General features: G+C 45.6%; 1 protein-coding gene across 4 annotated transcripts in view; it reads right to left on the reverse strand.

Annotated features, from left to right (window-relative positions):
* The window catches only part of trpm7 (transient receptor potential cation channel, subfamily M, member 7), a 115062-nt gene that overhangs the window by 2061 nt on the left and 91809 nt on the right, over positions 1 to 21192 (reverse strand). For 2 of the 4 annotated variants that reach the window (XM_045708037.1, XM_045708035.1), the window contains exons 27-38: positions 21003 to 21112; positions 20528 to 20624; positions 20317 to 20396; positions 11366 to 11403; positions 10273 to 10304; positions 10094 to 10141; positions 9015 to 9059; positions 8803 to 8868; positions 7642 to 7790; positions 7331 to 7465; positions 4925 to 5007; positions 4571 to 4776 (exon numbers count right to left, since the gene is read on the reverse strand). In XM_045708037.1, coding sequence (XP_045563993.1) covers positions 4571 to 4776; positions 4925 to 5007; positions 7331 to 7465; positions 7642 to 7790; positions 8803 to 8868; positions 9015 to 9059; positions 10094 to 10141; positions 10273 to 10304; positions 11366 to 11403; positions 20317 to 20396; positions 20528 to 20624; positions 21003 to 21112 — 1089 coding nt within the window. Of the gene's footprint in view, positions 1 to 2824; positions 2920 to 4570; positions 4777 to 4924; positions 5008 to 7330; positions 7466 to 7641; positions 7791 to 8802; positions 8869 to 9014; positions 9060 to 10093; positions 10142 to 10272; positions 10305 to 11365; positions 11404 to 20316; positions 20397 to 20527; positions 20625 to 21002; positions 21113 to 21192 lie in introns of all 4 variants that reach the window. The other 2 variants (XR_006762136.1, XM_045708036.1) reach the window with 2 other exon arrangements.

Raw genomic sequence — 21192 nt, forward strand, 5'->3', positions numbered from 1 at the left:
TGGCTGAGAAGCAACTCCACACATGAATGGTCTCAGGATGCTTTACTGTTGGCATGACATAGGACTGATGGTAGCGCTCACCTTGTCTTCTCAGGACAAGCTTTTTTCCCAGATGCCCCAAACAATCGGAAAGGGGATTCATCAGAGAAAATGACTTTACCCCAGTCCTCAGCGGTCCAATCCCTGTACCTTTTGCAGAATATCAGTCTGTCCCTGATGTTTTTCCTGGAGAGAAGTGGTTTCTTTGCTGCCCTTCTTGACACCAGGCCATCCTCCAAAAGTCTTCCCCTCACTGTGCGTGCAGATGCACTCACACCTGCCTGCTGCCATTCCTGAGCAAGCTCTGTACTGGTGGTTCCCAGATCCCACAGCTGAATCAACTTTAGGAGACGGTCCTGGCGCTTGCTGGACTTTCTTGGGCTCCCTGAAGCCTTCTTCACAACAATTGAACCGCTCTCCTTGAAGTTCTTGATGATCCGATAAATGGTTGATTTAGGTGCAATCTTACTGGCAGCAATATCCTTGCCTGTGAAGCCCTTTTTGTGCAAAGCAATGATGACGGCACGTGTTTCCTTGCAGGTAACCATGATTGACAGAGGAAGAACAATGATTCCAAGCACCACCCTCCTTTTGAAGCTTACAGTCTGTTATTCGAACTCAATCAGCATGACATAGTGATCTCTAGCCTTGTCCTCGTCAACACTCAGACCTGTGTTAACGAGAGAATCACTGACATTATGTCAGCTGGTCCTTTTGTGGCATGGCTGAAAAGCAGTGGAAATGTTTTTTGGGGGGGGATTCAGTTCATTTGCATGGCAAAGAGGGACTTTGCAATTAATTGCAATTCATCTGATCACTCTTCATAACATTCTGGAGTATATGCAAATTGCCATCATACAAACTGAGGCAGCAGACTTTGTGGAAATTAATATTTGTCATTCTCAAAACTTTTGGCCACAACTGTAGACATAATTGCAAATGATTAAATCCTTCCAATAGAAATAAAAAATAAAACATTTAGTTACGAATTGAACTTTAATTAAATGAGATGACTCTTCACATGGGATGATTTCACTGAACAACAAAAGAAAGGAATATTGAATGATCCCCAATGATCTATCGCATCTCCCAAAAACATTTTCAACATACATCTGTAAAATGATAGTCTAGAAACTAAAGCTTTGGTTGTCTTCCTCTCAGGCTTCCATGTCTTCAACCTGGACCTCCTCAATGTCCACCTCTTGAACATCAGACTGAGGCCTCATCTTCACTGTCACTTTCCAACCTTGTTGAGGATGGCTCATTGTCAGGCTCAAAAAGCCCAAAATTTGCCCGGACAGCCACTAATTTTTCAACCCTTGCAGTGGTCAGCCCGTTGCGTGCTTTGGTGTGCGTGTTCCCAAACAAGAACCAGTTGCGCTCTGAGGCGGCTGATGTTGGTGGGATTTGGAGGATGATGGGGAAAGAGGCTCAGATCCACAAAGTCCCTTCCACCAGGTGGCTGATGAGATATTTTGGCACGACTGCCATATTGCATCTCCATCCCAAAGCCCTTGCTTGAAAGTGTACCTCGCCAGACTGCCAAGAACCTTGCCCTCATCCAGGCCACGGTGGCGAGACACGGTAGTGATGACACCATAGGCCTTGTTGATCTCTGCACCCAACAGGATGCTCTTGCCAGCATACTTGGGGTCCAACATGTACGCTGCGGAGTGTATGGGCTTAAGGCAGAAGTCTTCACGCTTTTTGATGTATTTCAGAACTTCAGTTTCCTCTGCTTGGAGCAACAGTGAAGTGGGAAGGGCAGTATGGATTTCTTCGCTTACATCTGCAAGCAGAGTCTGAACATCAGACAGGATGGCATTGTCTCCTTCAATCCTTGCAATGGCTACTGCTATAGGTTTCAGGATTTTCAGGCTGCTTACCACTCTCTCCCAAAATACATCATCCAGGAGGATCCTCTTGATGGGGCTATCCATATAAGCAGACTGTGATATGGCCATTTCTTGGAGAGACTCCTTCCCCTCCAGGAGACTGTCAAACATGATGACAACACCTCCCCAACGGGTGTTGCTGGGCAGCTTCAATGTGGTGCTCTTATTCTTCTCACGTTGCTTGGTGAGGTAGATTGCTGCTATAGCTTGATGACCCTTCACATACCTAACCATTTCCTTGGCTTTCTTGTCGAGTGTATCCATTGTTTTCAGTGCCATGATGTCCTTGAGGAGCAGATTCAATGCATGAACAGCACAGCCAATGGGTGTGATGTGAGGGTAGGACTCCTCCACTTTAGACCAAATAGCCTTCATGTTCGCAGCATTGTTAGTCACCAGTGCAAATACCTTCTGTGGTCCAAGGTCATTGATGACTGCCTTCAGCTCATCTTCAATGTAGAGACCGGTATGTCTGTTGTCCCTTGTGTCTGTGCTCTTGTAGAATACTGGGTGAGGGGTGGAGATGATGTAGTTAATTATTCCTTGCCCACGAACATTCAACCACCCATAAGAGATGATTGCAATACAGTCTGCTTTCTCTATGATTTGCTTGACCTTCACTTGAGCTCTGTTGAACTCTGCATCCAGCAAATGAGTAGATAAAGCATGTCTAGTTGGAGGGGTGTATGCTGGGCGAAGAACATTCAGAAATCTCTTCCAATACACATTGCCTGTGAGCATCAGAGGTGAACCAGTTGCATACACAGCTCGAGCAAGACATTCATCAGCATTTCTCTGACTATGTTCCTCCATTGAGTAAAAAAAAAATCTGATTCCAGGAGGACCATGATCTGTTGCTATCGATAAGGTGTCTGATTCATCATTTTCACCTTGAATAGAAGTAGAGGGATTTTTGTCAGAGGTTGCTTCTACATTAGCTGCAGTGTAATGTCTCCACACATCAGATAGTGCCTGTGGCATTTTCCTGTAAAGATTAGAAGAAAAAAATGGTAAAACAATACAATTCCATTTACAGATAAATAGTTAAGCAGTTAGATTAAACAACTCCTTTGTAAGACAAATGTTTTAAAATGAAAGATGTATGGAAACAGGTGAATTAACACTCCTCAGTTAGCAGGCGCAAGCAAGCTAAAACCCACATGGTAGCAAAACTAACTAGCAGAAATTGTCAACAAGTTAGAAATTATTTAAACACTTTGCTGTAGGCTACTATTTACTAGTTAACAAAAAAATCAAGTATGTCATAAAATATATTCACCCCACCCAGTATTGTAATCAAAACTTACCAGTAAGCATGTAGTCCTTGGTTCAGACAGTGTAGTAGTGTGCGCTCAATAGCATCTCATTAGTGTGCAAGATCTTGAGAATCAGTTGTACATGTGATGGAAGAATGTACTGTGCATGCAGAGGGTTGCAGTTCCATTGAATTGGGGATAGTTTACTTTGCAACCCTACTGAAGGGTCAGGGGTTAAAGTTTAGGGGTTGAAGGTCAGTATTACATTTTAGTCATTTAGCAGACGCTCTTATCCAGAGCGACTTACAGTAGTGAATACATACATTTGATCTTCATTTCATGCATTTTTTTTTTGTACTGGCCCCCCGTGGGAATCGAACCCACAACCCTGGCGTTGCACACACCATGCTGGCGTTGCAAACACCATGCTCTACCAACTGAGCCACAGGGAAGGCAAACCATGAGACAAGGAAGGAAAATGTTATTTACCCTTATTTTACAATTGTAAATTAACATAAAAAATATAATTTAAGGTCATTAGAAAGACGCTGGGTGGCTTTGTCTCAGTTGAGATGTATACTGAACAAAAAAAAATAAACACAACATGTAAAGTGTTGGTCCCATGTATCATGAGCTGAAAAAAAAACTTGGCATGCTGGCTGCAGGAATGTCCATCAGAGCTATTGCCAGAGAACTGAATGTTCATTTCTCTACCATAAGCCTCCTCCAACATTATTATAGAGAATTTGGCAGTACGTCCAACCGGCCTCACAACCACAGACCATGTGTATGGTGTTGTGTGGGCGAGCAGTTGGCTGATGTCAACGTTGTGAACAGAGTGCCCCATGGTGGCGGTGGGGTTAAGGTATGGGCAGGCATAAGCTACAAACAGCGAACACAAGTGCATTTCAAATATGGCAATTTGAATGCACAGAAATACCCCATGACGGGATCCTGAGAACCAATGCAAGGCCCATTTTTTTAAGGTATCTGTGACCAAAATATGCATATCTGTATTCCCAGGCATGTGAAATCCATTGATTAGGGCCTAATGAAATTACTTAAATTGACTGGTTTCCTCACATGAACTGTAACTCAGCAAAGCTATCTTTCAAATTGTTGCATGTTGCGTTTATATAAGTGTTCAGTATATTCTTCTTTCAGTTATAATAGGGAAACAAAACAGGCTGTAAATAAATTCGTAGCTTGTTTAAATGTGACTTCAATATCCCTTCAGTCACGCAGACAGAGACATAGTTTATCTAGGAAAAAGGTCATCTTAAACAGCAATACAACGCTGATATCAGAAGCTGGAATAAGCTATTATAGGCTGTAAAGGTTGAGTTGGTAAATAGGTGCTCACCCTCGGAGGAGCATTACCTTGTAGGTCCAGCACTAACAGCTCTCCCCGGGTGTACTCGTATGTCCAGTGGCTGAAAGCCAGCATGGTCTCCTCCAGAAGGTTGGTTGGGACAATCTCGTCCCCGTTGTTATTGTTAAACTTCCTGAACTCTCCAGTAATACACTCCTCTATAGCAAACCACTGGCCTGCTGAGTGACAGTACAACAGAAACACCTCCAGAAACCTACACACACAGACACAGAGAGAAAAGGCAGAAAGAGACAGAGAGAGAGAGAGACTGTGTCTTCTGAAATTCATGTTTAAAATGAAAACACCTGAAAACAAGCAGCTAAATGAGAAGTGTGCCATATAGCTCTGGTGTGTTAGTTTACCTGGGAGAGTAAGGGATTGTCTTGGGCCTCATTTGGTTGAAGGCAAATGTCAGTTTCTGAGCAGCTCTCTGCTGTTGAATTTCCTGTCAAGAGAGAACAAATGAGAGAGATGATACCAGTGTATGAGATATTTCCATATTTCCACATTGAATAGCCTTAAATAGACCAGAGGAAGGAAGGAAGGAAGGATGAATAGAATGGAGGAAGAGAGGGTGGTGGAAATGATCATATATTAAAAAGGAAAACTAACCATAGTTATCCTGCTATGGTGTGTCATTATGAAGAGTGTGTGTGTGTACACTGAGGAGAAGCCAATGACGTACAGTATATAAAGTGCATTCGGAAATGATTCAGACCCCTTGACTTTTTCCACTTTGTTACGTTACAGCCTTATTCTAAAATGGATTCAATTGTTTTTCCCCCTCATCAAATCTACACACAATGTCCCATTATGACGAAGCAAATAAAGGTTTTTAGAAGTGTTTGCAAATGTATTAAAATTCTAAACTGAAATATAACATTTACATAAGTATTCAGACACTTTACTCAGTACTTTGTTGAAGCACCTTTGGCAGCGATTACAGCCTCGAGTCTTCTTGGGTATGACGTTACAAGCTTGGCATGCCTGTATTTGCGGAGTTTCTCCCATTCTTCTCTGCAGATCCTCTCAAGTTCTGTCAGGTTGGATGGGGAGCGTCGATGCACAGCTTTTTTCAGGTCTCTCCAGAGATGTTTGATCGGGTACAAGTCTGGGCTCTGGCTGGGCCACTCAATAACATTCAGAGACTTGTCCCGAAGCCACTCCTGCGTTGTCTTGGCTGTGTGCTTAGGGTCGTTGTCCTGTTGGAAGGTGAACCTTCGCCACAGACTTCGCCACAGCAACCTTCGCCACAGTGCTCTGGAGCAGTTTTTCATCAAGGATCTCTTTGCACTTTGCTCCGTTCATCTTTCCCTCAATCCTGACTAGTCTCCCAATCCCTGCCGCTGAAAAACATCCCCACAACATGATGCTGCCACCCCATGCTTCACCGTAGGGATGGTGCCAGGATTCCTCCAGACGTGACGCTTGGCATTTAGGCCAGAGAGTTCAATCTTGGTTTCATCAGACCAGAACATTTTGTTTCTCATGGTCTGAGAGTCCTTTAGATGCCTTTTGGCAAACTCCAAGCGGGCTGTCATGCGCCTCTTACTGAGGAGTGGCTTCCGTCTGGCCACTCTACCATAAAGACCTGATTGGTGGAGCGCTGCAGAGATGTTTGTCCTTCTGGAAGGTTCTCCCATCTCCACAGAGGAACTCTAGAGCTCTGTCAGAGTGACCATCTGGTTCTTGGTCACCTCCCTGACCAAGGCCCTTCTCCCCCGATTGCTCAGTTTGGCCACTGTGTTCTTGGGGACATTCAATGCTGCAGAAATGTTTTGGTACCTTTCCCCAGATCTGTGCCTTGACACAATCCTGTCTCGGAGCTCTCCTGACAATTCCTTCGACCTCATGACTTGGTTTTTGCTTTGACACTCACTGTCAACTGTGGGACCTTACATAGACAGGTGTGTGCCTTTCCAAATCATGTCCAATCAATTGAATTTACCACAGGTGGACTCCAATCAAATTGTAGAAACATCTCAAGGAGGATAAATGGAAACAGGATGTACCTGAGCTCAATTTCGAGCCTCATAACAAAGGGCCTGAATACTTATGTAAATAAGGTGTCTGTTTTACATTTTTAATACATTCGCAAAAATGTTAAGTCAAGGGGTCTGAATACTTTCCGAATGCATTGTAGACCCTGGATAGCTGACACTATGTCTTGGCCAATAAGAGCCATTGAAGCCATCAGGTCGCCATATTCATACTCCTCCTTTCAGAGCTTTAAGTATTGGGAATGAATCAGGGAACAAACACACTGAGTGTACAAAACATGGCTATTTCCATGACATAAACTGACCAGGTGAATCCAGGTGAAAGCTATGATCTCTTATTGATGTCACCTGTTAAATCCACTTCAATCAGTGTAGATGAAGGGGAGGAGACAGGTTAAAGAAGGATTTTTAAGCCTTGAGACAATTGAGACATTGATTGTGTATGTCTGCCATTCAGATGGTGAGTGGGCGAGACAAAAGATTTAAGTGGGGGAGACTCAATATTAGGAAGGTGTTCTTAATGTTTTGTACCCTCAGTGTGTGTGTGTGTGTGTGTGTGTGTTTTATATATATATATATATATATATATATATATATATATATATATTTGTACCCTCAGTGTGTGTGTGTGTGTATATATATATATATATATATATATATATATATATATATATATATATATATATATATATATATATATATATATATATATATATATATTTCTCTCATTGGGTGAAGCACAGTGTGTGTGAGTGTGTTCTCCTCTACCCTGAGACAGAGCAGCAGTACAGTGTCCTCCTTGTAGATGCTCTGCCAGGTCTGGACCACCTCTGGTAGGAAGGACTTAACGATATACAGGTGACCTGGCTTCAGAATGTCATACTCCGACCACGTACACAGCACCTAGAGTACAATAGTTACAGTTTATTGTCCTCCCGAGAAATACATTATTGTAGAACAATGCAACAAACCAACAACAAAAGCAACAAACCAATAGCAATACTTTTTAATGTTCATTTCCATATCTGTTACATGTAGTGAAGACACTAGACAGTAGTGACCACACACACCAGCTGTACCTTGAGTGCACGTCGCAGCCCCCCTCCCATCTCCTCCTTACTGAGGAACTCTATCTTGGCACAGAGACCTTTGTGAGCCCAGGAGGACATGCTGTTGTTGATGGTGTTGGGAGAACTCTCCTCCAGACGATACACTGTTACTGGCTCACCTACAGGGAGCAGCACACACAGACAGAGAGAGAGAGAGAGAGAGAGAGAGTGTGGGTGTGTATTAAATATAGAATTGCAGCCACACAGGATAGATGGTTTATAGGTTCAACTGGTTTGGGTGTGTCAGCGGGAGTTGGGATATGCAAAAACACATTTCCAATTCACACCTGTATAATAAAATAGGACAAATAAGCATCCACCAAATTATTACTATTATTTATAGGTTAAACTGGCTTCCTTATCTCCCTTAACTGGCCATGATATGTCCCACTTTATGTCCTCATTCTAACAGACTGGGTGGGGTCACCTCGTCTGTCACCAGGGTTAGGGTGAGACAGTTCTCTCTCATTGTTCATACATTTCCGTTTACTTCCTGAATTGAAACGGAATTGACCCCAACACTGCAGTCCTTTCAACTAGATAGACTACAGCTGAGTTAGACAGTAGGACACAGTCCGTGAAAGAAATTGAAAACCTGACTCCGTGTGGTGCCTGATGAAATGGACCCAGGAGGCATTGGGGTGAAGGGGGTGTGTAATACGGTATCTTACCTCTAGGGGGCACTGGGGTGAAGGGGGTGTGTAATACGGTATCTTACCTCTAGGGGGCACTGGGGTGAAGGGGGTGTGTAATACTGTATCTTACCTCTAGGGGGCACTGGGGTGAAGGGGCTGTGTAATACGGTATCTTACCTCTAGGGGGCACTGGGGTGAAGGGGGTGTGTAATACTGTATCTTACCTCTAGGGGGCACTGGGGTGAAGGGGGTGTGTAATACTGTATTTTACCTCTAGGGGGCACTGGGGTGAAGGGGGTGTGTAATACGGTATCTTACCACTGGGGTGAAGGGGGTGTGTAATACGGTATCTTACCTGTAGGGGGCACTGGGGTGAAGGGGCTGTGTAATACGGTATCTTACCTCTAGGGGGCACTGGGGTGAAGGGGCTGTGTAATACTGTATTTTACCTCTAGGGGGCACTGGGGTGAAGGGGGTGTGTAATACTGTATTTTACCTCTAGGGGGCACTGGGGTGAAGGGGATGCTCTGAGACAGCCTCATCAGGTTGTTACGCTCCACAGCTACAGGGAGGGAAACACACAGAGTCAAATACACACAACAATGGCAGAAGGAGGCTACAGTAGTCAAATTACATCCTACTTCATGTAGTGGGGAATAGGATGTGACTTGAGACTGACTACAGTATGCTTTAAGGTCCAAACCTCACCTGAGTATTGGTAGCTTTCCATTGGCTTGAAAGGGGAACCAATTGCTAAAAAAATAAAATGAGTCAGTTATTCAAATCCAGTCCAATCAAATCTAAAGTTTATTTGTGATATGCATGGTTACAGGAAGTGTACACAACACAACAAAACGCTTACTTGCAAGCTCTCCTCTCATGACTATTGCTAATAAAAGTACAAGTAAAAAATAAGAAAGAAATAAGCATGTAGGGAAGAGAATAAGAATGAAAAAGTAGAGGTGAAGAGGTGAATTCATTTTAGTGGTACAGGGTTAGATCCCATCACAATGAGTTAGACGTAGTTAAAGGGTTAGATCCCATCACAATGAGTTAGATGTAGTTACAGGGATAGTTCACATCTCAATGAGTTAGATGTAGTTACAGGGATGGTTCACATCACAATGAGTTAGACGTAGTTACAGGGATGGTTCACATCACAATGAGTTAGATGTAGTTACAGGGATGGTTCACATCTCAATGAGTTAGATGTAGTTACAGGGATGGTTCACATCACAATGAGTTAGATGTAGTTACAGGGATGGATCACATCACAATGAGTTAGATGAAGTTACAGGGATGGTTCACATCACAATGAGTTAGATGAAGTTACAGGGATGGTTCACAGGGATGGTTCACATCACAATGAGTTAGACGTAGTTACAGGGATGGTTCACATCTCAATGAGTTAGATGAAGTTACAGGGATGGATCACATCACAATGAGTTAGATGAAGTTACAGGGGTGGTTCACATCACAATGAGTTAGATGAAGTTACAGGGATGGTTCACATCACAATGAGTTAGATGAAGTTACAGGGATGGTTCACATCACAATGAGTTAGACGTAGTTACAGGGATGGTTCACATCTCAATGAGTTAGATGAACTTACAGGGATGGATCACATCACAATGAGTTAGATGAAGTTACAGGGATGGTTCACATCACAATGAGTTAGATGTAGTTACAGGGATGGTTCACATCACAATGAGTTAGATGTAGTTACAGGGATAGTTCACATCACAATGAGTTAGAAGTAGTTACAGGGATAGTTCACAGCCACTCACAATCCTTCCTGCTCCCCAGGTGGGCGTGTCTGTAGAGACATGATGCAGCTGAGAGGAAGGAGAGAAAAGATCATTAGCCAGAGATGTGACTAAAGAGGTGAATAGCCTGTTCATCTCAGAGAAAGAAATCAGGAACTATCAAGTTATAGTAGAGACCGCAAGTTCCAATGGACACATACCATTTATTCCTGAGTCCTCCCCTGGTGCCCTGCTGAGAGAAAGAACACACAACGGACATCAACATCCACCTCATAGAGATAGAGATCATTACATCTGTTGTTGTCTCTACCTTCTTGCCCTTTGTGCTGTTGTCTGTGACCAATAATTGTTAGTACCATGTTGTGCTGCTGCCATGTTGTGCTGCTACCATGTTGTTGTAGTAATGTTGTGTTGCTACCATGCAGTGTTTCCATGTGTTGCTGTCATGCTATGTTGTTGTCTTAGTTCTCTCTTTATGTAGTGTTGTGGTGTCTCTCTTGACGTGATATGTGTTTTTTTAATCCCAGCCCCCGTCCCCGCAGGAGGCCTTTTGGTAGGCCGTCATTGTAAATAAGAATTTGTTCTTAACATTTACATTTACATTTAAGTCATTTAGCAGACGCTCTTATCCAGAGCGACTTGCCTAGTTAAATAAAGGTTAAATAAATAAAAAACGTGGAAATAACCCATTTTGCATGTACATTGTCATTGAGGATTTCCATCATTTGAAAGTAGTGGGACTTCCAGGTCATCAGGAAAAAAAATCAGCCAATGAATTTTACTTGTGAGCAAACATTCCATAACTGCAGGTGGCAGTAGATCACCAACCTTGGCTTTATACCTGTTCAAACAACACACTCCAGGTGGCAGTATGCACCATTTCAGTTTGTTTACCAACTCATAGAAGTAGTAGAAGAAAAAGTACGACTTCAAAATGGAGATGGCCTCAATGGCTCTGCCTATACTCTCACAGACGCTATACAGTAGAACAGTAGTAAAACACCGTTCACTTATTAATTAACACATACTAACACTACGGGCAACCACCCACTCCCCCAATAGCTGTGTTGGGAATGTGATTGGAACATTGTTTCCGGTCACCATGGTAACGGTAAGCCAGGCTTGGCCTAGGGTTACGAGCCAAACTGTGGGAACACTGAACTGATCAACAACCAAGAAATCTACTAGACTCACGGCTGTAAGTGAATTCATCTACTCTACAAGGGCTGTAAGTGTAAGTTGACCCCAGCTGAAAAACCAGGAGGAAGGTAGGAATGCATGTCAGGTACTTACAGACTGCTGGCCTGAGCTGTCTTGACCTGAGCCCTCTCCTGAGGAGAGAGGAAAACATGCCAGTTAGTCAGTCATACAGTCACTCATACAGTCAGTCATAAGTACAGTCAGTGGTACAGTCAGTCAGTGGTACAGTCAGTCAGTCGTTCAGTCAGTGGTACAGTCAGTTGTAGTCAGTGGTACAGTCAGTCAGTCACTTGTAGTCAGTCAGTCACTTCTAGTCACTTGTAGTCAGCTAGTCACTTGTAGTCAGCCAGTCACTTGTAGTCAGTCAGTTGTAGTCAGTCAGTCAGTTGTAGTCAGTCAGTCAGTCAGTCAGTTGTAGTCAGTCAGTCAGTTGTAGTCAGTCAGTCAGTTGTAGTCAGTCAGTCGGTCAGTCAGTGGGTGGTACAGTCAGTCAGTCAGTGAGTGGTACAGCCAGTCAGCAAGTGAGTGGTAGAGTCAGTCAGTCAGTGAGTCAGTCAGTAGTACAGTCAGTCAGTCGTACAGTCAGTCATTCAGTGGTAAAGTCAGTCAATCAGTGGTAGAGTCAGTCAGTCAGTCAGTGGTACAGTCAGTCAGTGGTACAGTCAGTCATTCAGTAAGTGGTACAGTCAGTCAGTCGTACAGTCAGTCAGTCAGTGGTACAGTATGTCAGTCAGTGAGTCGTACAGTCAGTCAGTCAGTGGTACAGTCAGTCAGTGGTACAGTTAGTCAGTGGTACAGTCAGTCAGTCAGTGGTACAGTCAGTCAGTCAGTGGTCAGTCAGTGGTACAGTCAGTCAGTCAGTGGTACAGTCAGTCAGTCAGTGGTACAGTCAGTCAGTGGTACAGTCAGTCAGTTAGTGAGTCAGTGGTACAGTCAGTGGTACAGTCAGTCAGCGGTACAGTCAATCAGTTGTAGTCAGTCAGTGGTACAGTCAGTTAGTCAGTGGTACAGTCAGTCGTACAGTCAGTAGTACAGTCAGTCAGTCGTACAGTCTGTGGTACGGTCAGTCAGTCAGTGAGTGGTAGAGTCAGTCAGTCAATGAGTGGTACAGTCATACAGTCAGTCAGTGGTACAGTCTGTGGTACAGTCAGTCAGTGAGTGGTACAGTCAGTCAGTCAGTCGTACAGTCAGTGGTACAGTCAGTTAGTCAGTGGTACAGTCAGTCAGTCGTTCAGTCAGTGGTTCAGTCAGTTAGTGGTACAGTCAGTCAGTGGTAGAGTCAGTCAGTCAGTGGTACAGTCAGTCAGTGGTACAGTCAGTCAGTGAGTGGTACAGTCAGTCAGTCAGTGGTAGTCAGGCAGTCGTACAGTCAGTCAGTGGTACAGTCAGTCAGTGACTCAGTGGTACAGTCAGTCAGTCATTCAGTCAGTGGTACAGTCATTTAGTCAGTGGTACAGTCATTTCGTCAGTCATTCAGTCAGTAGTACAGTCAGTCAGTCGTACAGTCTGTGGTACAGTCAGTCAGTCAGTGAGTGGTAGAGTCAGTCAGTCAGTGAGTGGTACAGTCAGTCAGTCGTACAGTCAGTGGTACAGTCAGTTAGTCAGTGGTACAGTCAGTCAGTCGTACAGTCAGTGGTACAGTCAGTCAGTCGTACAGTCAGTGGTACAGTCAGTCAGTCAGTGAGTGGTACAGTCAGTCAGTCAGTGAGTGGTACAGTCGGTCAGTCAGTGGGTGGTACAGTCAGTCAGTCAGTGAGTGGTACAGCCAGTCAGTAAGTGAGTGGTAGAGTCAGTCAGTCAGTGAGTCAGTCAGTAGTACAGTCAGTCAGTCGTACAGTCAGTCATTCAGTGGTAAAGTCAGTCAATCAGTGGTAGAGTCAGTCAGTCAGTCAGTGGTACAGTCAGTCAGTGGTACAGTCAGTCGTTCAGTAAGTGGTACAGTCAGTCAGTCGTACAGTCAGTCAGTTAGTGGTACAGTCTGTCAGTCAGTGAGTCGTACAGTCAGTCAGTCAGTGGTACAGTCAGTCAGTCAGTGGTACAGTCAGTCAGTTGTAGTCAGGCAGTGGTACAGTCAGTCAGTCAGTGGTACAGTCAGTCAGTCAGTGGTACAGTCAGTCAGTCAGTGGTACAGTCAGTCAGTGGTACAGTCAGTCAGTTAGTGAGTCAGTGGTACAGTCAGTGGTACAGTCAGTCAGCGGTACAGTCAATCAGTTGTAGTCAGTCAGTGGTACAGTCAGTAAGTCAGTGGTACAGTCAGTCGTACAGTCAGTGGTACAGTCAGTCAGTGAGTGGTACAGTCAGTGGTACAGTCAGTCAGTGGTACAGTCAGTCAGTCAGTCAGTTGTACAGTCAGTCAGTCAGTCGTACAGTCAGTGGTACAGTCAGTGGTACAGTCAATCAGTTGTAGTCAGTCAGTGGTACAGTCAATCAGTTGTAGTCAGTCAGTGGTACAGTCAGTCAGTCAGTGGTACAGTCAGTCAGTCAGTGGTACAGTCAGTGGTACAGTCAGTCAGTCAGTGGTACAGTCAGTGGTACAGTCAGTCAGTCAGTTGTAGTCAGTCAGTGGTACAGTCAGTCAGTTGTAGTCAGTCAGTGAGTGGTACAGCCAGTCAGTAAGTGAGTGGTAGTCAGTCAGTCAGTGAGTCAGTCAGTCAGTCGTACAGTCAGTCATTCAGTGGTAAAGTCAGTCAATCAGTGGTACAGTAAGTCAGTCTGTGGTACAGTCAGTCAGTCTGTGGTACAGTCAGTCGTTCAGTAAGTGGTACAGTCAGTCAGTCAGTCGTACAGTCAGTCAGTCAGTCAGTGGTACAGTCAGTCAGTGAGTCATACAGTCAGTCAGTCAGTGGTACAGTCAGTCAGTGGTACAGTTAGTCAGTGGTACATTCAGTCAGTCAGTGTTACAGTCAATCAGTTGTAGTCAGGCAGTCGTACAGTCAGTCAGTCAGTGGTACAGTCAGTCAGTCAGTGGTACAGTCAGTCAGTCAGTGGTACAGTCAGTCAGTGGTACAGTCAGTCAGTTAGTGAGTCAGTGGTACAGTCAGTGGTACAGTCAGTCAGCGGTACAGTCAATCAGTTGTAGTCAGTCAGTGGTACAGTCAGTAAGTCAGTGGTACAGTCAGTCGTACAGTCAGTGGTACAGTCAGTCAGTGAGTGGTACAGTCAGTGGTACAGTCAGTCAGTGGTACAGTCAGTCAGTCAGTCAGTTGTACAGTCAGTCAGTCAGTCGTACAGTCAGTGGTACAGTCGGTGGTACAGTCAATCAGTTGTAGTCAGTCAGTGGTACAGTCAATCAGTTGTAGTCAGTCAGTGGTACAGTCAGTCAGTCAGTGGTACAGTCAGTCAGTCAGTGGTACAGTCAGTGGTACAGTCAGTCAGTCAGTGGTACAGTCAGTGGTACAGTCAGTCAGTCAGTTGTAGTCAGTCAGTGGTACAGTCAGTCAGTTGTAGTCAGTCAGTGAGTGGTACAGCCAGTCAGTAAGTGAGTGGTAGTCAGTCAGTCAGTGAGTCAGTCAGTCAGTCGTACAGTCAGTCATTCAGTGGTAAAGTCAGTCAATCAGTGGTACAGTAAGTCAGTCTGTGGTACAGTCAGTCAGTCTGTGGTACAGTCAGTCGTTCAGTAAGTGGTACAGTCAGTCAGTCAGTCGTACAGTCAGTCAGTCAGTCAGTGGTACAGTCAGTCAGTGAGTCATACAGTCAGTCAGTCAGTGGTACAGTCAGTCAGTGGTACAGTTAGTCAGTGGTACATTCAGTCAGTCAGTGTTACAGTCAATCAGTTGTAGTCAGGCAGTCGTACAGTCAGTCAGTCAGTGGTACAGTCAGTCAGTCAGTGGTACAGTCAGTCAGTCAGTGGTACAGTCAGTCAGTCAGTGGTACAGTCAGTCAGTTAGTGGTACAGTCAGTCGTACAGTCAGTGGTACAGTCAGTCAGTGAGTGGTACAGTCAGTGGTACAGTCAGTCAGTGGTACAGTCAGTCAGTCGTACAGTCAGTGGTACAGTCAGTCAGTCAGTGGTACAGTCAATCAGTTGTAGTCAGTCAGTGGTACAGTCAGTCAGTCAGTGGTACAGTCAGTCGTACAGTCAGTGGTACAGTCAGTCAGTCAGTGGTACAGTCAGTCAGTCAGTGGTACAGTCAGTGGTACAGTCAGTCAGTCAGTGGTACAGTCAGTCAGTGGTAGAGTCAGTCAGTCAGTGGTACAGTCAGTCAGTGGTAGAGTCAGTCAGTCAGTGGTACAGTCAGTCAGTGAGTGGTACAGTCAGTCAGTCAGTGGTAGTCAGGCAGTCGTACAGTCAGTCAGTGGTACAGTCAGTCAGTGACTCAGTGGTACAGTCAGTCAGTCATTCAGTCAGTGGTACAGTCATTCAGTCAGTCATTCAGTCAGTAGTACAGTCAGTCAGTCGTACAGTCTGTGGTACAGTCAGTCAGTCAGTGAGTGGTAGAGTCAGTCAGTCAGTGAGTGGTACAGTCAGTCAGTCGTACAGTCAGTGGTACAGTCAGTTAGTCAGTGGTACAGTCAGTCAGTCGTACAGTAAGTGGTACAGTCAGTCAGTCGTACAGTCAGTGGTACAGTCAGTCAGTCGTACAGTCAGTGGTACAGTCAGTCAGTCGTACAGTCAGTGGTACAGTCAGTCAGTCAGTGAGTGGTACAGTCAGTCAGTCAGTGAGTGGTACAGTCAGTCAGTCAGTGAGTGGTACAGTCAGTCAGTCATTCAGTCAGTAGTACAGTCAGTCAGTCGTACAGTCTGTGGTACGGTCAGTCAGTCAGTGAGTGGTAGAGTCAGTCAGTCAGTGAGTGGTAGAGTCAGTCAGTCAGTGAGTGGTACAGTCATACAGTCAGTCAGTGGTACAGTCTGTGGTACAGTCAGTCAGTGAGTGGTACAGTCAGTCAGTCAGTGGTACAGTCAGTCAGTTAGTGAGTCAGTGGTACAGTCAGTGGTAGTCAGTGGTACAGTCAGTCAGCGGTACAGTCAATCAGTTGTAGTCAGTCAGTGGTACAGTCAGTAAGTCAGTGGTACAGTCAGTCGTACAGTCAGTGGTACAGTCAGTCAGTGAGTGGTACAGTCAGTGGTACAGTCAGTCAGTGGTACAGTCAGTCAGTCAGTTGTACAGTCAGTCAGTCAGTCGTACAGTCAGTGGTACAGTCAGTGGTACAGTCAGTGGTACAGTCAGTCAGTCAGTGGTACAGTCAGTGGTACACTCAGTCAGTCAGTTGTAGTCAGTCAGTGGTACAGTCAGTCAGTTGTAGTCAGTCAGTGGGTGGTACAGTCAGTCAGTCAGTGAGTGGTACAGCCAGTCAGTAAGTGAGTGGTAGTCAGTCAGTCAGTCAGTCAGTCGTACAGTCAGTCAATCAGTGGTACAGTCAGTCAGTCTGTGGTACAGTCAGTCAGTCTGTGGTACAGTCAGTCGTTCAGTAAGTGGTACAGTCAGTCAGTCAGTCGTACAGTCAGTCAGTGGTACAGTCAGTCAGTGAGTCATACAGTCAGTCAGTCAGTGGTACAGTCAGTCAGTGGTACATTCAGTCAGTCAGTGGTACAGTCAATCAGTTGTAGTCAGGCAGTCGTACAGTCAGTCAGTCAGTGGTACAGTCAGTCAGTCAGTGGTACAGTCAGTCAGTCAGTGGTACAGTCAGTCAGTTAGTGGTACAGTCAGTCGTACAGTCAGTGGTACAGTCAGTCAGTGAGTGGTACAGTCAGTGGTACAGTCAGTCAGTGGTACAGTCAGTCAGTCGTACAGTCAGTCAGTCAGTTGTACAGTCAGTCAGTCAGTCGTACAGTCAGTGGTACAGTCAGTCAGTCAGTGGTACAGTCAATCAGTTGTAGTCAGTCAGTGGTACAGTCAGTCAGTCAGTGGTACAGTCAGTCGTACAGTCAGTGGTACAGTCAGTCAGTGAGTGGTACAGTCAGTGGTACAGTCAGTCAGTGGTACAGTCAGTCAGTCCGTCGTACAGTCAGTCAGTCAGTTGTACAGTCAGTCAGTCAGTCGTAGAGTCAGTGGTACAGTCAATCAATTGTAGTCAGTCAGTGGTACAGTCAATCAGTTGTAGTCAGTCAGTGGTACAGTCAGTCAGTCAGTGGTACAGTCAGTCAGTCAGTGAGTGGTACAGTCAGTCAGTGAGTGGTACAGTCAGTGGTACAGTCAGTCAGTCAGTGGTACAGTCAGTGGTACAGTCAGTCAGTCAGTTGTAGTCAGTCAGTGGTACAGTCAGTCAGTTGTAGTCAGTCAATGGGTGGTACAGTCAGTCAGTCAGTGAGTGGTACAGCCAGTCAGTAAGTGAGTGGTAGTCAGTCAGTCAGTGAGTCAGTCAGTAGTACAGTCAGTCAGTCGTACAGTCAGTCATTCAGTGGTAAAGTCAGTCAATCAGTGGTACAGTCAGTCAGTCTGTGGTACAGTCAGTCGTTCAGTAAGTGGTACAGTCAGTCAGTCAGTCAGTCGTACAGTCAGTCAGTGGTACAGTCAGTCAGTGAGTCATACAGTCAGTCAGTCAGTGGTACAGTCAGTCAGTGGTACAGTTAGTCAGTGGTACATTCAGTCAGTCAGTGGTACAGTCAATCAGTTGTAGTCAGGCAGTCGTACAGTCAGTCAGTCAGTGGTACAGTCAGTCAGTCAGTGGTACAGTCAGTCAGTCAGTGGTACAGTCAGTCAGTCAGTGGTACAGTCAATCAGTTGTAGTCAGTCAGTGGTACAGTCAGTCAGTCAGTGGTACAGTCAGTGGTACAGTCAGTCAGTCAGTGGTACAGTCAGTGGTACAGTCAGTCAGTCAGTGGTACAGTCAGTCAGTGGTAGAGTCAGTCAGTCAGTGGTACAGTCAGTCAGTGGTAGAGTCAGTCAGTCAGTGGTACAGTCAGTCAGTGGTAGAGTCAGTCAGTCAGTGGTACAGTCAGTCAGTCAGTAGTACAGTCAGTGGTACAGTCAGTCAGTCAGTGGTACAGTCAGTCAGTCAGTGGTACAGTCAGTCAGTCAGTCAGTGGTAGTCAGGCAGTCGTACAGTCAGTCAGTGGTACAGTCAGTCAGTGACTCAGTGGTACAGTCAGTCAGTCATTCAGTCAGTGGTACAGTCATTCAGTCAGTCATTCAGTCAGTAGTACAGTCAGTCAGTCGTACAGTCTGTGGTACAGTCAGTCAGTCAGTGAGTGGTAGAGTCAGTCAGTCAGTGAGTGGTACAGTCAGTCAGTCGTACAGTCAGTGGTACAGTCAGTTAGTCAGTGGTACAGTCAGTCAGTCAGTCAGTGGTACAGTCAGTCAGTGGTAGAGTCAGTCAGTCAGTGGTACAGTCAGTCAGTGAGTGATAGAGTCAGTCAGTCAGTGGTACAGTCAGTCAGTCAGTAGTACAGTCAGTGGTACAGTCAGTCAGTCAGTGGTACAGTCAGTCAGTCAGTGGTACAGTCAGTCAGTCAGTCAGTGGTAGTCAGGCAGTCGTACAGTCAGTCAGTGGTACAGTCAGTCAGTGGTACAGTCAGTCAGTCATTCAGTCAGTGGTACAGTCATTCAGTCAGTCATTCAGTCAGTAGTACAGTCAGTCAGTCGTACAGTCTGTGGTACAGTCAGTCAGTCAGTGAGTGGTAGAGTCAGTCAGTCAGTGAGTGGTACAGTCAGTCAGTCGTACAGTCAGTGGTACAGTCAGTTAGTCAGTGGTACAGTCAGTCAGTCGTACAGTCAGTGGTACAGTCAGTCAGTCAGTCAGTGAGTGGTACAGTCAGTCAGTCAGTGAGTGGTACAGTCAGTCAGTCAGTGGGTGGTACAGTCAGTCAGTCAGTGAGTGGTACAGTCAGTCAGTCAGTGAGTGGTACAGTCAGTCAGTCCTACAGTCAGTCAGTGGTACAGTCAGTCAGTGGTACAGTCAGTCAGTGGTACAGTCAGTCAGTCAGTGAGTGGTACAGTCAGTCAGTCAGTGAGTGGTACAGTCAGTCAGTCAGTGAGTGGTACAGTCAGTCAGTCAGTCAGTGAGTGGTACAGTCAGTCAGTCAGTGAGTGGTACAGTCAGTCAGTCAGTGAGTGGTACAGTCAGTCAGTCAGTGAGTGGTACAGTCAGTCAGTCAGTCGTACAGTCAGTGGTACAGTCAGTTAGTCAGTGGTACAGTCAGTCAGTGGTTCAGTCAGTCAATGGTACAGTCAGTGGTACAGCCAGTCAGTCAGTGAGTGGTTGTCAGTCAGTGAGTGGTAGAGTCAGTCAGTCAGTCAGTAGTACAGTCAGTCAGTGGTACAGTCAGTGGTACAGTCAGTCAGTCAGTGGTACAGTCAGTGGTATAGTCAGTCAGTCATACAGACAGTGGTACAGTCAGTCAGTGGTACAGTCAGTCAGTCAGTCAGTCAGTCAGTCAGTCAGTCAGTGGTGCAGTCAGTCAGTCAGTGTGTGGTACAGTCAGTGAGTCAGTCGTACAGTCAGTCAGTCAGTCGTACAGTCAGTCGTACAGCCAGTCAGTCAGTTAGTTGTACAGTCAGTCAGTCAGTTAGTTGTACAGTCAGTCAGTTAGTTGTACAGTCAGTCAGTTAGTTGTACAGTCAGTCAGTTGTACAGTCAGTCAGTAGTGATTTCAGGACCTGAAGGGTGTGAGACATCAGACAGTTTACATTTACATTTAAGTCATTTAGCAGACGCTCTTATCCAGAGCGACTTACAAATTGGTGCATTCACCTTATAATATCCAGTGGAACAACCACTTTACAATAGTGCATCTAAATCTTTTAAGGGGGGGGGGTTAGAAGGATTACTTTATCCTATCCCAGGTATTCCTTAAAGAGGTGGGGTTTCAGGTGTCTCCGGAAGGTGGTGATTGACTCCGCTGTCCTGGCGTCGTGAGGGAGCTTGTTCCACCATTGGGGTACCAGAGCAGCGAACAGTTTTGACTGGGCTGAGCGGGAACTGTGCTTCCTCAGAGGTAGGGAGGCGAGCAGGCCAGAGGTGGATGAGACAGTGGTACAGTCAGTCAGTCAGTCAGTGGTACAGTCAGTCAGTCGTACAGTCAGTGGTACAGTCAGTCAGTCAGTGAGTGGTACAGTCAGTCAGTCGTACAGTCAGTGGTACAGTCAGTTATAGAACAGTTCTCACCAGTAGTAGTGCAGCTCTGGGGTCTTCGTGGATGAGGATGTCTTCCGCTGACACTCCGCTCCTCTCTCTCTTACTCAGAGCTGCACACAATAATCAAAGACACTTTCAGTTAGCACACATAGTATACATGTTGTGACCTCTGGCAGGTCTTGTCAGGGTTCTGCAGTGTATTCATGTGTCTAGCAGCACAGGTCTATCTTCCTGGACTTACAGGAGTCTGGATGGAGGAAGGAGGGACTCCGGTCAAACTCAGTGAAGCCAGCATATGAGTTGACCGTCCTCATATTACCTTGGCCTTCAGGATGACCCTGTAGACCGAGAGAAAGACACACTGGCATCAGTATCTAGGAGCAACTTCCTCCTACTGGGCTCAGCTGATGAGATCAGTTTCCCTGTTTTTCACATAGTGAGGCTAAGGTTAGGATTTGTGGGGACAATGTGTTTGAACAGGAATCCATTGAGGAATTCTGGTTTGTTCTGTGGAAGTGCCTCTGTGATGTTTCATGTAAATAAACTGCTCCACCCTCTGCCCTGGGAGAAATACCGAACTAGAACTAACAGGTTCTGTTTTTTAAATGGTCATAACCAACCAACAACCACTTCCCAACCGGGAACTAAGAGCATGTAAATAACTGTCTCAATACCTAGGAGGAGGAACACACACATAATCCCACATACTCTCTCACCTGTTCCCTGTGCTGCGTGGCTGGGCTGAGCTGTCTGGAGGCGGCGGCTGTGGAGGAGATGTCTCTGGGGAAGGAGCGCTGCAGGTCCAGGTGCAGGTTGTCTTTATGACCTGGAGGACCGGAACACTGTTAGACAGATACAGAGACAGCATCACACCAAGGGTGGCCAACACTTGTCCTGGAAGGCTGC

This window comes from Salmo salar, chromosome ssa26, assembly GCF_905237065.1.
Source record: "Salmo salar chromosome ssa26, Ssal_v3.1, whole genome shotgun sequence".
NCBI classification, from domain to species: domain Eukaryota; kingdom Metazoa; phylum Chordata; class Actinopteri; order Salmoniformes; family Salmonidae; genus Salmo; species Salmo salar.